General features: G+C 41.6%; 1 protein-coding gene across 4 annotated transcripts; it reads right to left on the bottom strand.

Annotated features, from left to right (window-relative positions):
• Positions 1-1,513: 1,513 nt before the first annotated feature.
• On the bottom strand, positions 1,514-12,651 carry MEAK7 (MTOR associated protein, eak-7 homolog). Of its 4 annotated transcripts, none has more exons than XM_035543489.2 (9): positions 12,543-12,651; positions 12,027-12,122; positions 10,735-10,911; positions 7,828-8,058; positions 7,058-7,202; positions 6,076-6,516; positions 4,671-4,789; positions 3,255-3,434; positions 1,514-2,028 (listed from the first exon to the last, which is right to left on the bottom strand). In XM_035543489.2, the coding sequence occupies exons 3-9, from the start codon at positions 10,900-10,902 to the stop codon at positions 1,906-1,908; spliced, it is 1,407 nt and encodes a 468-aa protein (XP_035399382.1). In that variant the 5' UTR covers positions 10,903-10,911; positions 12,027-12,122; positions 12,543-12,651; the 3' UTR covers positions 1,514-1,905. The 4 variants fall into 4 exon arrangements, with proteins under 4 accessions (XP_035399382.1, XP_035399381.1, XP_035399380.1 ...); XM_035543488.2 differs by having other exon boundaries at positions 12,434-12,641; XM_035543487.2 differs by having other exon boundaries at positions 12,511-12,638.
• Positions 12,652-13,740: the final 1,089 nt, after the last annotated feature.

The following is a 13,740-nucleotide window of genomic DNA, read 5'->3' as shown; positions in this document are numbered from 1 at the left end:
ACTCTCTTCCAAGCCAATCTTGAATAATCCCATCTGCTGCTTGGATCAGGAGTTTCCTACTAAATAGTGCTTCACTGACATCTGCTACAATTACCAGAGTGTCAGTTTCCTTCTTGCCCTAGCATAACACCTTCACTTTAAAGTGAAGATAAGAGTCTCAGATACAAGCTTGTCATAAAACACAATTTCAGAGGTCAAAATGCTATGCAATCACAAGATGATATTTAAACAGGATTATACTTTTGATTCATAGTCTAGAAAGAACCAGCTAGACTGTCACTAGAACGTGTGGCTGCAAAGATTTCTTCATGTTCTCTTCTCAAGGCTGAATTCATATTGTTTAACTACAACAACAACAGAAGTGGGATCTATATTAAGGCACAAGAACAGATTATTCAGAATATTCAAAAGTGGTTCCCTGTAAAAAGCTTCAGAGGGGGGAAAAGACCACATACAAGAAAATGTTAATGGAAAGCATTTGAAGGAGGGCCATATGATCAGGAATTGTAGCAATAGTACAGATTTACAGCATATGTTTTACTCTATGATGCGTGGAAATCAAACTTTTTCTATGACAAACTCATGCTAGTACAAAGAGGAACTGACACAGTCCTTTGACTTAGGAAGAGGAAGGCTGACCATCACACATACTTATAACCAAACACAATTTGCTGAGCTAGAAATGACAGTCCCTGATAGAAATGAGAGTTATTTTTGACAAGTTAATTACAGAGAGAATTAGCAAGGTCAAACTAAAAAGCATGTGAATAGATTTAAGTACAAAAAGCCCTGAGTGGAGAGTTCACAAAACTGGTCTTGGCTGGTGAACAGCCAACAAAACAGAGAAAAAAAACCAACCTGCTAGTTATGTTTTGCACTTTTTTTCATAATACAGTGACAATTACGTGGAAATAAAATGTGCAGCAGTCTTCAGAGAAGTTAAAGGCATAAGCCTGATTTTTAAAATTTTATTTATTTACAAGCTATCTGCAGATACTAGTCCCAATTACCTGTGGATGCTTCTTCCTTAATCCTTTTTACAGCCTCATCTTTTTCTCCAGTCTCAAGCAAATCTACTAAAGAAGGCACCTCCCCTTGAGAATTTCTGCTTGAGGTATGTTTGTTCTGGGAGCACAGGGTTGGCCCATTCTTAGAATAAATATGTCTCAGTGACTCCAATGGCTTTGTTCTCCTAAGTTTAAAAAACAATAGGCAAATTTCTCCAGAAACATATTAAGTGAGCCTTACTTAACTGTAGTGTATTACCATAAAACTCTATGCCGTATACTTAGCATCCTGCACCTTACAGCCCATAGAGTCACTTGCTTAAAATCTGACTTAGAAAAAACTGCGATTCACTGCTTAAATTGCAGCAATGCAAATTAACAGCATTCTTCGTATGGAATCATGAGGACTATTCTATTGTTTGCCGATGTAAGATACAATTACAATTTGCAAGCTTCACCACCTAATTTCATTGCATGCAAATAAATACGTGTAGTCGAGGTGTTAAGAGCCTTAATCAAAGTATTAGCTAGTCTTTATGTAAATACACATTAATTCTCCAAGTCAATAAGCAGTACTGTCAATAAGCTATTCTTTGGTTTTTAAACTCTATATGCAGGCAGGATCTATCAGAAATGCTAGTAAGTTCACATTCAGCTAGAACTTAGTCATTAGATATCTTTTAAATACCTAGTTAATTTTTCTGGCTTCCCCAGGCTAAACCCTTCAGGCAGGATATTGTACTGGACCTAAATGTTACATAAGTACGAGACTTATGCTTAGTCCCAGATAATTAGGTAAATGTAAGGAAAAATAACGAAAGAGGAAGAACATCCTGTCCAAAGAACATGAAAATTCAGGAGCAAAAAAAAAAGTGGGTTTCATGTTACTGTGAATCTTTTAGCTATCTTCGTCATCCTCAATGGGTTCTCGTAAACCTTCGCTCTGCCGACTTTTTCCCGTCATTTCTAATAATGCCTGGGCCTCGGGATCCACATCCAAGATACTCTTCTTACCTTTTGTCTGTAAAACAAAATAAAATAAAGTCAATTCACAATGTCATTATGAATGAATCAGTATTAGCCTAAAAGAAGGAGACATACTCAACAATCCACAAGTAATGTGGTTTTGCAAGCTCGTCACAATGACGGATGCATGCTTTCCATGTAAGACATTTAAGATTCACTGGGATACATCCAGTGTCTTTAATTGCTGCAGATACACAAAACAGTCATAAAATTTTCCTAAGAGGACAGTGAATTGTTTCACGTATGTTCAGGTTACAAGTCAGCCAGAACATACCAGTTAACCTGACCACAATTTCAAGTGTAGATGTCAGCTTTTTTTAAAAAAAGGAGATTCGAGTACAATTTAACAGTTCCTGTAAACAATTTGTTCTGTTTCTACTTAGAGCTGTGTATCCAGTGAACAGACAGAGTACATTAATTTAGTATGAAAAGAAATAAAGATTAAAAACAAAGAAAACAAGCAACTGTGCAAAGCAGACAGTTTAATAAGTTAAATTGCAGAGACAGAGGAGACAGGAAGGTCTCCTACTCATTCCCAGGCATAAACCAGGTGCAGAAAGACCAACAATAATCTAGTCACAAACTATTTAAGCAAAAAGTTCTTTGTATCCTTGCTGAAACCAGGTTTCCTAGGCACTTCAAATATTACTGTTCTATATAGAGTATCAGCTGTTTAAATGCAGGTCTTGCCGTGTTTTTATCAGTCTTCCGTCAGATAAGGAAGTGCTGGGATTGGAGCTGCAAGGATTATAAACGGCTAATCTGTTGTAAAACAACAATAAATTACAACTTACTGATAAAGAAATATTTTGGCTCTCTCAGTTCTCTTCCTGAGCTACGGATTAGACTTTATTTACCCGCTTCTAGTGCTTTGTTTCTGTTTTACAAATACTGGGTTTTACTGAACCCCTCCAAGGAGGTTCCTCCTTGAGACCATTCCTCGATATCAGAAAGGCATGTTGAAATTGAGAGTAAAGTATTGCTCTTCAATCACCTCATGGCTCCTGATATTTTTTCATGTTGGAATTCTCAAAAATTCCGCTCCCGTTTTACAATTTTCTTGCTACAAAATATACTGCACCTCAAAGTGAGTTAAAGAAAACATTATTCATTATGGTAACGAGAAAGTGCTTATGAGAAAACCAAAACTGTAAGTTTTTCCTTCGCATCTCCCATGCCAATCAGGAATCAGTTTCACACGTTTTAGTTTTGTTCACCAACCTCTGTACTTTCAGGCAAGTCTCCCACTGCCCAAACTTCCAGGGCATCCAGTGTAAAATTCTCTTTAGCTGACAGCTGAGGGCTATTGTAGGTGGTACATCGAGGTTTGGCTTTACTGTGTCCTTTCCCGTAGTCACTGTCTATCCAGAGGCCGAAGTAATCGTGTTGTCCACCCATACCCTGTGAACCAAAGCAGCACACTAAACACTTGCTACACATGTACAATACAGAGGACAAGTTATGAAACCTAGAGTATAAATTGCCAGTTTTAGTATCTATGCCATACTTCTGTGGGTAGGTGAAAAAGCATATTCTGAGTGAACCTCAGCTACTGTACACAAATCCAATATTCCCACAGACAAACCAGAGTTTACTTGAGTGTTACTGCCTTCCCTGTACGTTTTACAGAGTCACAGCTGAACTGCTTGCAGATACTGAATCTGGCGCCAGAAATTTAGCTCCCTGGCTTTCATTTATTGACTGACAGTTCCATTTTAAACAGGGCAGAAGCGTTGGGTTTAGCTGCCTGTTTTCTGTTTAGAAAAGCATCCACAGAAATGGATAACATAATTCGATGTTGTTTTCTGCAGAGCAAATTTACTTCAGACTGCTACAATTCGCAAAATTACAGGCACATAGCACAACGAATCTGTAAAGCACTGCTCAAAATAGATGGTGTGCTGTTGTTTTGTAGAAAATCTGCATCTGGAGAGCTCATTCATGGGCTTGAGTAAAGGGAGCTTCTGCCACTGGAATCACACAACAGCAGCAGCCTACCTAGAACTCTCATACTCTAATTCTCTTGGGCTTTCTCAGTCTTCAGTAATTTAAAAAGCAGTTGCTGTGGCATTGAGAACAGCCAGTAGAAGGCTCTTCTATTACTTAGATCAGCCAGCTTATGCTGCTTCAATGATGTGGATACACGCTGCCAGAAAAACAGGAATCAAGCACTGTTTTCTTCCAGAAAACAGGAATCAAGGACTCCTAGAAGGGCGTGTGTGATCATCAAACTTGGTAAAATAAATGTGTTCCCATAATCTTCATAACCCTAACCTGCATAAAGCCCACCTACTTAGACCAGACATGAATAAATTCTATCTTAGTTGATTTGGTACTTCAGAATACGTATCAACTACAAAAAAAAAGTAAGAACTCTATTAGTACCGTAAGCAGTTCTCCATCATTATCCATAGTTCACACATTACACTGATGCTTAATGCTAAAAAAATAAATAAATAAAAATCCTCCTGGTAAAACTGTGAGACAAATAGCATAGAGAAAGGATGAAAACATCCTCAGAGAAAAAAACAAGTGAAACAAATCTGCTGAAAGATGTAACAAGAGAAAAAAAAAAAAAAACATTTGCAAACATCAGCCATTAATCCAATTTCCAAATTGTCATTTCTTAGTACTTACTAGTCCATTTGGCATTGTTTGTTGGCTATGGTTCAAATACATGTAGTGGTCGTTGTATCCTGTGTATGTATATACAGCGAGAGAGGGGGAAACAGAGAACAGAAAGCATCTGTTGTCACCTGCAAACAGAAAAGCATGTGAGGTCAGACAAGTGGCCAGACAGTAACTTGCTAACAAATAGGATAGGAAAAAGGTATTGAAGAAATGCAGCTGAATAAATGAAAGACAGCAGCTGCAATCTCAGAAAGCCAATATCTATGTCTAATCAAGATCCAGACCTATTGTTTACTGTCAGTTAACTCTGTGCAGGGTCACAGAAATCAATGGGATTATGTGGCTGTGACCAAGGGCGGTCAGAGGCATGACTAGTACATTACATTACTAAGCAAGGGTACACCTATCACAGGCTTGCACCGTGTCATCTAAAACTGGCCGACTGCTGGACCCGTACAAACTGGTATGAGTGCAGACACCCTTAGTTCTGACTGTACAGATATACAGATCAGTTTGGGGTCAATGAATTTAGAGTACGGCTTTCATTATGCCCAGTTTTGTACTCAGAAAGCCTGTGGCGTGTAGAATAGCACTGCATGTGTTATTCTGTCAGGAAAAAACAGAAGGAAAATGTTGTGTAACCAATGTAATAGTGTATTAACTGAGGGGGGTGGTAATTATCATATATTACTTAAGTATAGCAATTGAGTTTTTTAATGTATCAAAAGCAAGGATTCCCAGAAGGCTAGATTATCCGAAGTCCATCTTTTTTTTTTTCCCAGAAAGATGTATTTCCAGAAAGAAAAGTTATTTCCATAGAGTTACAAGAAGCCCCTCTCCCCCCTCCTGAGTTTTCAAAGGAATAAAATGTTTGTTCTGTACTGCGGAACTTTTCGCTGTTGGATTTTTAAAGGGAAACAAAGGTAGAGAGAGCTAGTGTGCAAATGGTAATGGCAGGCTCAGCTGCCGTTGCCATCTGCTGGACAAACATTGCCATCTGCTGGACATGTTATTTAAACTGTACTTCCTTGTTTATACTGTATTTCATTCATTTTTCACTTCACTTTCACCTATGGAGCTACAGGAGTTGATAGCTTTCACTGAAAAGGAAACCATGATCAATAAGTCCTGCAATTTTAAGTCTTATCAAATGACAGACAAACTATAAACATTCATCAGCAACATGCCTGACCAAGCACAAGGGCAAAGTAACTTGGTATGTTTTATACATGCTTCCAAAATGAGTATAGTTTTGCCGCAGGAAAACACACTTGAAGCCATGGAAATACTGTGTGTTATGGAAGTAAAATGACAGCATCCATTAAGCAGACAGGATTCTTGTACCTGCACAGAACACGCAATGTTTACCAGAACCCTGAGATATTAACAGAAAAAGAAAAGTGAGTTTTACCTTGAAACTGTGGTTTCACTTCCCAGGAGTGAGATGCAAACCCACCAAAGATATAGCCATCTAAGTCCCTTAAGATCACTATGCAGGGACCTTTGTTCACTATATGCCCACAAAGCTGTGAAAAGCTTTCTCCGTGAAGTCTGGAAGAAAACAAAAGCCGCCACTTGTGCTGTAGCTCTGCTGGCAAATGGGAGTTGATGTATATGATGGATGGGATGTCAAAGAGACTGACAAGTCCTCTTCCTTTGATGCCTTTGCAGCCTGGAACCAAGTTGACTATTTCTTTGGTTTGGTCTGGGAGAGAGTGCAGAACATGGAGGCCTTGCCTGATAACAACACTGAGAAAAGTTGAGATGTGTGGAACTCGGTACACCCAATCCTCAATGACACTTTGATCAAAATTCATCTCCATTAGCTGAGGACCCACAGGTTTTGCCCCATCTAAATAACAAGATACATGGAACAGCAGTAAGCCTCCCAGCCTGTACCTTCTTTCAGGAAAATAATCAGTTGATTTAAGTGCAAAAAAGATACTCCATTATTTAGGCATGAAAACACAAACAAAAGGCGATGGAGATAGTAAATTGTCAGCTACATTAAAGAGATGCATGCACAGAGCTGAGAAACACTGGACTGTGACACCCATTCACTGAGCTGTCATGATTAAGAAATGTGGACTCATGGTTACAACATGCGATATTTTTTGCAAAACAGCCATATCTATAATTACAACAGTACAAAGGTAAATCTAGGCTTTCCAAAAGCACACACCATCATAAACATCTGCAGATGCATCAAAACAGTTGTCACCTGCAAGTCAGGTATTTCTAAAACAGACATGTTCCATGATAAAGTTTTGCATGTCCACTTGACAGGTCTCATCATTTAAACTCAAAGAAAATATGACCCAAAGAACAAAGTTCTTTTGGCGATTATGCAAGCCCTCTGCCATTCTGGAATACAATACATCAGTGCTGCTTACCTGCAAGCTTCAATTCTGACAGCAGCTGAGAAGCCAGAGCCTTTATTCCACCTGCAGAATCCCTCGTGTTCTCCAAATTCCAACCTTTCAATTCCTTCCTGTAGCTCAGTACATGGACCACAGACATGATCAGATCCTCTGTGAACTTGGAAGATTAAAACATCACCATTTTGTCATTTCTTAAATAAAACTGCCAAAGACTTTCACAGACTTTCAGAGAACAAAGGCAAGTAGTACTGGTGCTGTAATTCCAACGACAGAAACATCTCTTCTCATGAAGAGTCAGAAATAGCAGAAGTGCTTTGTCAGTCTCGTAGGTCCTGAAAAGGATCCTTTTCCAAGACATTTAGTAAATGTTACCTCACAAATCACTTCTGTAAAATACATCACAAAGACCAAAGGAAGAAGGGATGAAAATTTACAGTGGTAGGAGCCACTAGTGAGTTACAGTTTTCTGAGATCCCACCCTTCCACCTAGTGAGCTACTTAATCCATACATCTATCCTGTGGCTAAGGCTCTGGAAAGCGCTTTGCTCAGTTCCCAGAAGCACCAGCCACACCACAGGTTTTGCTGGCTCTAGCCTACACTGTTCATCCAAGTTCAGCAAGTCATTGGCAGAGAGAGAAAAAAAAAAAAAAAAAAAAAAACACAAAAGTCAGGAATCCCTGTTCCGAATCATCTTCTGCTCTAAGGTTTACCTTCAGATTACCTACCCTAGTCTCTGCTCTTTTACTGCCCCCCAAAACACACATTTAACCTCTCGGTGTACCTCTTGGATTTGCTTGCCCTTCACAGGACCTTCTGTCGTGGAGATCATTCTCATTATTATGGTAATCTTCTCATCTGCATTCCCTTTTAAGAGGTTTGACATAAAAATTACAAACTGCTCCTTAGCAATCTGTTCGCTCAGCTCAGACGATTTCCCAGTCAGGTCAATACTTTTCATCCCATTGTACAACCGAACAGTCATTTGCTCTGGTAATGGTTCTCGCATATACGCCTACAAGTAGAAAAGTAGCAAATAACATATTTTTAAAATGAAGAATAACTAATATAATTCAGCTAGCGTGTGCTGAGATACACTGCTATGAATGAAGGATTCTGTACCAAGTATCTACTAAAAGAAACAAACTTTTGTCAAAGTACTGGTTTTCCAAGAGAAATAAAAATCTCTATTTTTATAGCATATCCTTTCCAATTCAATTTAGTTATTTAAATTGACACAATTATTCTACAAATGCTATGGACTTTAAAAACGTACAAACAAAAATCTGCACTATAAGCTATCAGCAGGATACTAGCAAATGATTTGTACATGGCACCTCTGTTGTAAAGGTTTACAACTCTGCTAGTCCGATGTTTAAAATTATAATTCTGCTTTTGATAGTGGAACTCACAGACACTTGAAAGCAAAGGGCAAGTAAAGTTTTTCACATAGCTTCAGTTTTGGCCTCGTGAAAATGCAGGCAAAGTATTTAACCCTAAATGCATGTGTAGGAACAATTGTAGAAAATTTCCCTTGCATAGCAACATCCAGGAGAAGCCTGAAACAGAACTGAGATCACCTGAGTTTTATAAGGCATCCCTGATGTTGAAATCACAGGGATTGTTCATTTAAGTTGCACGACTGGCCCTTTGAATTGAAGGCTAACTTGTGTACACCATCATACATCACAACACTGCAGAAAGATCTGACTCTGCTTTCAAGAAACATTCACAGCGTTCAAGTTAATTACAGGGTTTAAAAATAAATCATCTAAAATACATCCATACGCTAGGATATGATTACACAGTGTCTTCATTGTGCCTAACACGCTGAACACACGACTTGACGCTCACACGCAGAGCCATAGCCCAGTGGGGACTACACCGAAATCAACAGACCTGCGTAAAAGCACTCCGGATCAATTCGGTGGAGCTGCTATTACCAATCTATTGCTGGCTCAATACCACTCCTATCGAAGCCACCAGGAACGTTCCTGTTTGATGTTAATGGCTGTTGCTGCGCATACAGGGTGAGATCCAACGTGCTGAGCTCTACCCTGCTCCTGTTGACGTCAGCGGTAAAAGTCCCATTGATTTCAGCAGCAGCAGCATTCACGGCTGCAGTCTGACACATTAGCGTGGTTCATATTGAGGGAGGGACGGTCACAGGGGGTACAGCTGTCTTCAAGGGGCTTTCTGAAAGCGCTACATGAGTCTGAAGTAAGCAAGCAGCAGGAAACATCGTTAAAAACGCCCTACACTGAAGGGCTTTTTACTTCACGCTGCAGTATTTCCTACCTACTCTGTACCCCCTCCCACCCACCACTTTGCTGCACTATTTTGTTATGCTTATAATTATTCCAGTGAGTAGATTCAGGTGGGTGGACTGTAAAAAGAGAAGCTTTAGAAAACCTCTAACAAACGCAGATCTCTGATAGGTTAGGACCCTTGTTGTAAATGGCTTCAAGAAAGTATCTAGAGATGCTTGCTGTCTGCTTTCCAAGCTATGCGGTGCACCCTGCTCTGGTCCAGAAGCCATGCAGCTTCCTTCTAGTAAAGGCTACGCAGAATACATGAGTTTGTTGTTGGGGCCCAGTGAATGTTGTCAGATTATTGCTAGATCAAATCTGCCACACAGCAGTCCACCTAAGGCATAAGCACAGCTGCCAACAATGCAGGCTTGCCATTGCAATAGTCCCTCTGCAGAGGAATTAGGTAGACACCTACATGCAGTCCTCAAAAGATTTTAATTTAAGTTAGCAAACAAAAAGGCAGGAAAGGAAAAGACAAAGGCTCATCAAACATCACACTGAGATAAAGGCAAAGCTAAAAAGAGAACTCTTCCACGTCCCAGATAAGTAACAAAAACCAAGGACCGTGGTTTTGGAGGTATTAGGATTGAAAGACTGGGCAGCATCATTGCTTTCAAACTGCTGATAGCTGATAAACAGCCTGGCTGTAATAAGGCTGAAGCTGGTCTATATGCAGACACATTGCCAAATACCTTAAAATATCCTGCCTCTGCCATGGAGTTCTAATTTGATTCCATTAACTGCATAGCATAAGTAGAAATGAACTTCAATACTACATGCATTTGACACTTGATTCCTGTCTAAGTGAAGTTATGAAGTATTATAACAAATCACTCCTTTTCTTTCTTGATTAGAAAATGAATGCAAAGTTGATCAGAGACTATAATATAGGTTAATTAGATAAAATAGGGAGCTGCAGCTTAATCAAGTAAAATTGAATTCTCACTTTTTGATGCAAGTGGAAACATCAGAGACAGTGATGCAATTGAGGGAGAAAGATCTAACCAAATACAAACTGAGCTTTTGACAGCATCTTGAGAAAACCTGTAAGTAATCACATGCATTCAAATCCCAGGGGAAGAACAGTCTTCCCACTTTTCTGGGCTCTGTAAAAGTATTTTCATACTTCCCGAGTTACTTCGGAATCAAGAAAGCTGAAAATTGATCCAACAGTGCAATTTAAGAGAGAAATACAAACTCAATAGTCATTACTGATGCTAAACTGTAAAAAAATATTAAATATCCATTCTACCTCAAAACAGTAATTATTAAGGCAAACAATCCTTTGGAAGTAATTATTGCCACATCTTTAATGCCTTTCTAGAATTATGTTCAGTACACTGCATTTCAGATATATCAAGAATAACATATTTTCTTGCCTGTAGCGCTCCCAGAGTCACAGTTTTCTTTGTAGCTTTTCCATTTTTTGCTGCTGATGAGCCACTTGATCCCGATAAGGTATCGAATACTCCATCAATGTCAGACTGCTCCTCAGGAAGAAATCTGGAAAGGTGGTTCCGATAGGCATTGCTTTCTGCATTTCCCATCTTTCCAACCTGAAGCAAAGGGAAATGGAAAAAAAATGCAAATACTGAAGGCTATTACAATGGTCGCAAAAGACGCACCAAACAGCCTGATATACCAGTGCAAGTTGTAAAAGAGGGGCAAATTACTAGCTTGCTAGGAAACTATCAGAACTACTTTTAAGTCTCCGTGAATATCGAAACTACATAAACTTGAAGAATAATGTGTGTGAGCAGTAACTGTGCTTTAAAAAGCACATCTCTCTGCTAAGACCACCCTGTCTACCAATTCAAACGTCATTCAGGTCTTATCAAATGGAAAAACCAGTATGATTTAATGATTAAATCAGCTTGTACAAAGTGACCACGAGTCTGTCAGCTGGAATACATCAGTAACATGAAGGGTATACCCTAATTATGGATTATTTATGACAGATTATGCTACATTTCTAATGCATTAACAGACTGAAGCTAGGTCTGCCAATAATATATGGCACTAAAACAGCATCACTCTGAAGATCACGTGTTTCTACAGACTCAATTCGGCAATCAGTCAAAAAGCTGCTAAGAAATACAGAGTAACTAAAACATTTAGGAGGAAGACTCGAAACCTAACACACAGCTTCATATGAATTCAATAAATTGTTGGGAGCTGGTATCCAAAGAATTGTAGTTTTTTTTTGTCTGTTTTTTTTAATCTTTTAATACCTTTAACGCACACCTGTGGTTTCTCCCACTGTCTCAGGATTCACCTGCATTACTAATTTAATGCATGTTTTTTTTAACACGCTGTCAAGGCCACATGCACCAGGTTTCTCCCTGGAGCAGCATGGCACAGACCTAACAGTGCCACAGGGGCCTGAAATCCCAGGTTCCGTGACAGACACTGTTGCAAACGGCCTTCCCATCTACCCAAACGGGGAGAAACTGTATAATCTGCCCTTTCGTGTTTTCCTTTCCACAAACTCTGCATTACTTCTGGCACATCACTTTGGGTTCAGGATTACCACTTCCACACAAACCTCATTTTCTAGGCAAGGCCATAAAAAAGCCCTTCAGAAACATCAGAAGCTCTTTGTTTAGCCTAATCCAACGTGACATTGACTGATAAGCAGCTGTACGTCCGAGTCTGGGTTGGGCTTATTTACCTTAACTGAGTGTTACAGGCCCAAAAGCCTTGCTTCCTGCAAGGAAGATGTCGATCGCGGGATAAACGCCAAAAGGTTAATGGAAATGGCAGTAACCTGGAAGAAAAAGCCGTGAGGACATGGTCACTATCAGCAGGGAACTGAGGAGCGGGGCTCCATGCAGGGAGGGCACCGCTCTTGGGAAGGGGGAGACCCAAGGCAGGGAGTTCCTAGCAGGGAGCCAGGCACAAGCCTTGGAGATTTGCAATTTTCTAGCTTTATTATTTCCCCAAAGCCGAGCCCGTCCTTCCCCACCAGATCTGCAAACCCCCAGAAACGGCCCCCATCCCACCTCGGGGGCCGAAGCCGGAGGGAGCGGGAGGCGACAGCCCCCAGCCCCGGAGCCGCCAGCCCCCCTCTCCCCTTACCCGCAGGGCGCCCTAAGCCGCGGCCTCACTGCGGGACCCAGACCCCTCTCCGCCCCCTCCAGGAGAAGCCCCCCGACCTTTACATCCCCTGCCCCCGGTACCCGACAACCTGCGCCCCCCGGCGCCTGCAGGCTGCCGGGGCGGGGCGGAGCGGAGCGGAGCGCGGCGGGGGAATGGCGCCGGGCGGCACCGCCCCTGAGGCGGTGGCGGGGCGGGACCGGGGTTGCTCGTCGCGGAGCGAGAAAGAGGGAGGTGGGAGGTGGCGGAAACCGCTCTGGAAAGCCTGGAATGGCTGTTTGGGAGCCCTTGAGACTGGGGCCGGTGTGGAGAAGAGCTCTCCCCGCTGACCGGGGGCTCCCCCCGGTTAAGGGGTTCCCCCCGGTTAAGGGGCTCTCCCCACTGACGGGGAGCTCTCGGCTCACAGCTTCACAGGCAGTTCGGCCCTAAAGTGCAGCCCAAAAACAATCATAGAATGGCCTAGGTTGGAAGGGACCTCAAAGATCACCCAGTTCCAACCCCCCTTGCCATAGGCAGGGATGCCACCCACTAGATCAGGTTGGTCAGGGTCTCATCTAACCTCGTTGTGAACACATCCAGGGATGGGGCATCCACAACCTCTCTGGGCAACATGTTCCAGTGCCTCACCACCCTCTGAGTGAAAAATTTACTTCCAACCTCTAAATCTCCCCTCTTTTCTTTTAAAACCATTCCCCCTCGTACTGTCAATATCTGATTGAGCAAAGAGTAGTTCTCCATCTTTTTTATAAGTCTCTTTCAAGTACTGAAAGGTTGCAATGAGGTCACCCCTGAGTCGTCTGTTCTGTAGGCTGAACAGGCCCAGCTCTCTCAGCGTTTCTTCATGGGAGAGATGCTCCGACCCGCTCTAACAGCTCCACATCCTTGTGCTGTATGCAGTACTCCAAGTGGGGGCTCACCAGGGCTGAGTAGAGGGGGAAAGAGTGGTGAAAACTCAGAGGTTTGTGTGTTGTGACTGGGGAAGACTGATTGCCCAGGGCAGTGCTTCTCAGAGAAGGCGAAGGTGCCTTGTCAGGTCATTTTCAGGGTATACAGTCAGGCAAATTGCCATGGCATTGGGGGGAAAATATAAAAAAATTCTCAGTGAATAGGTCAAACTCTTATCTCATGGCTGCCAAAATCACACCAGGCTGGAAAGTAAAGGCCATACTGGGGCTGAGAAGAAAAGGCAGGTGGCAGGGACAGCACTTGAGCATCGGCCACCCTTCACTATGAGGCAGGAATACTTGAGAAAAAAAATCTAAATGGTTGCAATACTGGTCCCCAAACTC

The sequence above is a fragment of the Cygnus atratus genome, chromosome 12 (genome assembly GCF_013377495.2).
Source record: "Cygnus atratus isolate AKBS03 ecotype Queensland, Australia chromosome 12, CAtr_DNAZoo_HiC_assembly, whole genome shotgun sequence".
NCBI lineage: Eukaryota > Metazoa > Chordata > Aves > Anseriformes > Anatidae > Cygnus > Cygnus atratus.
This window is presented reverse-complemented; position numbering and strand designations above follow the sequence as displayed.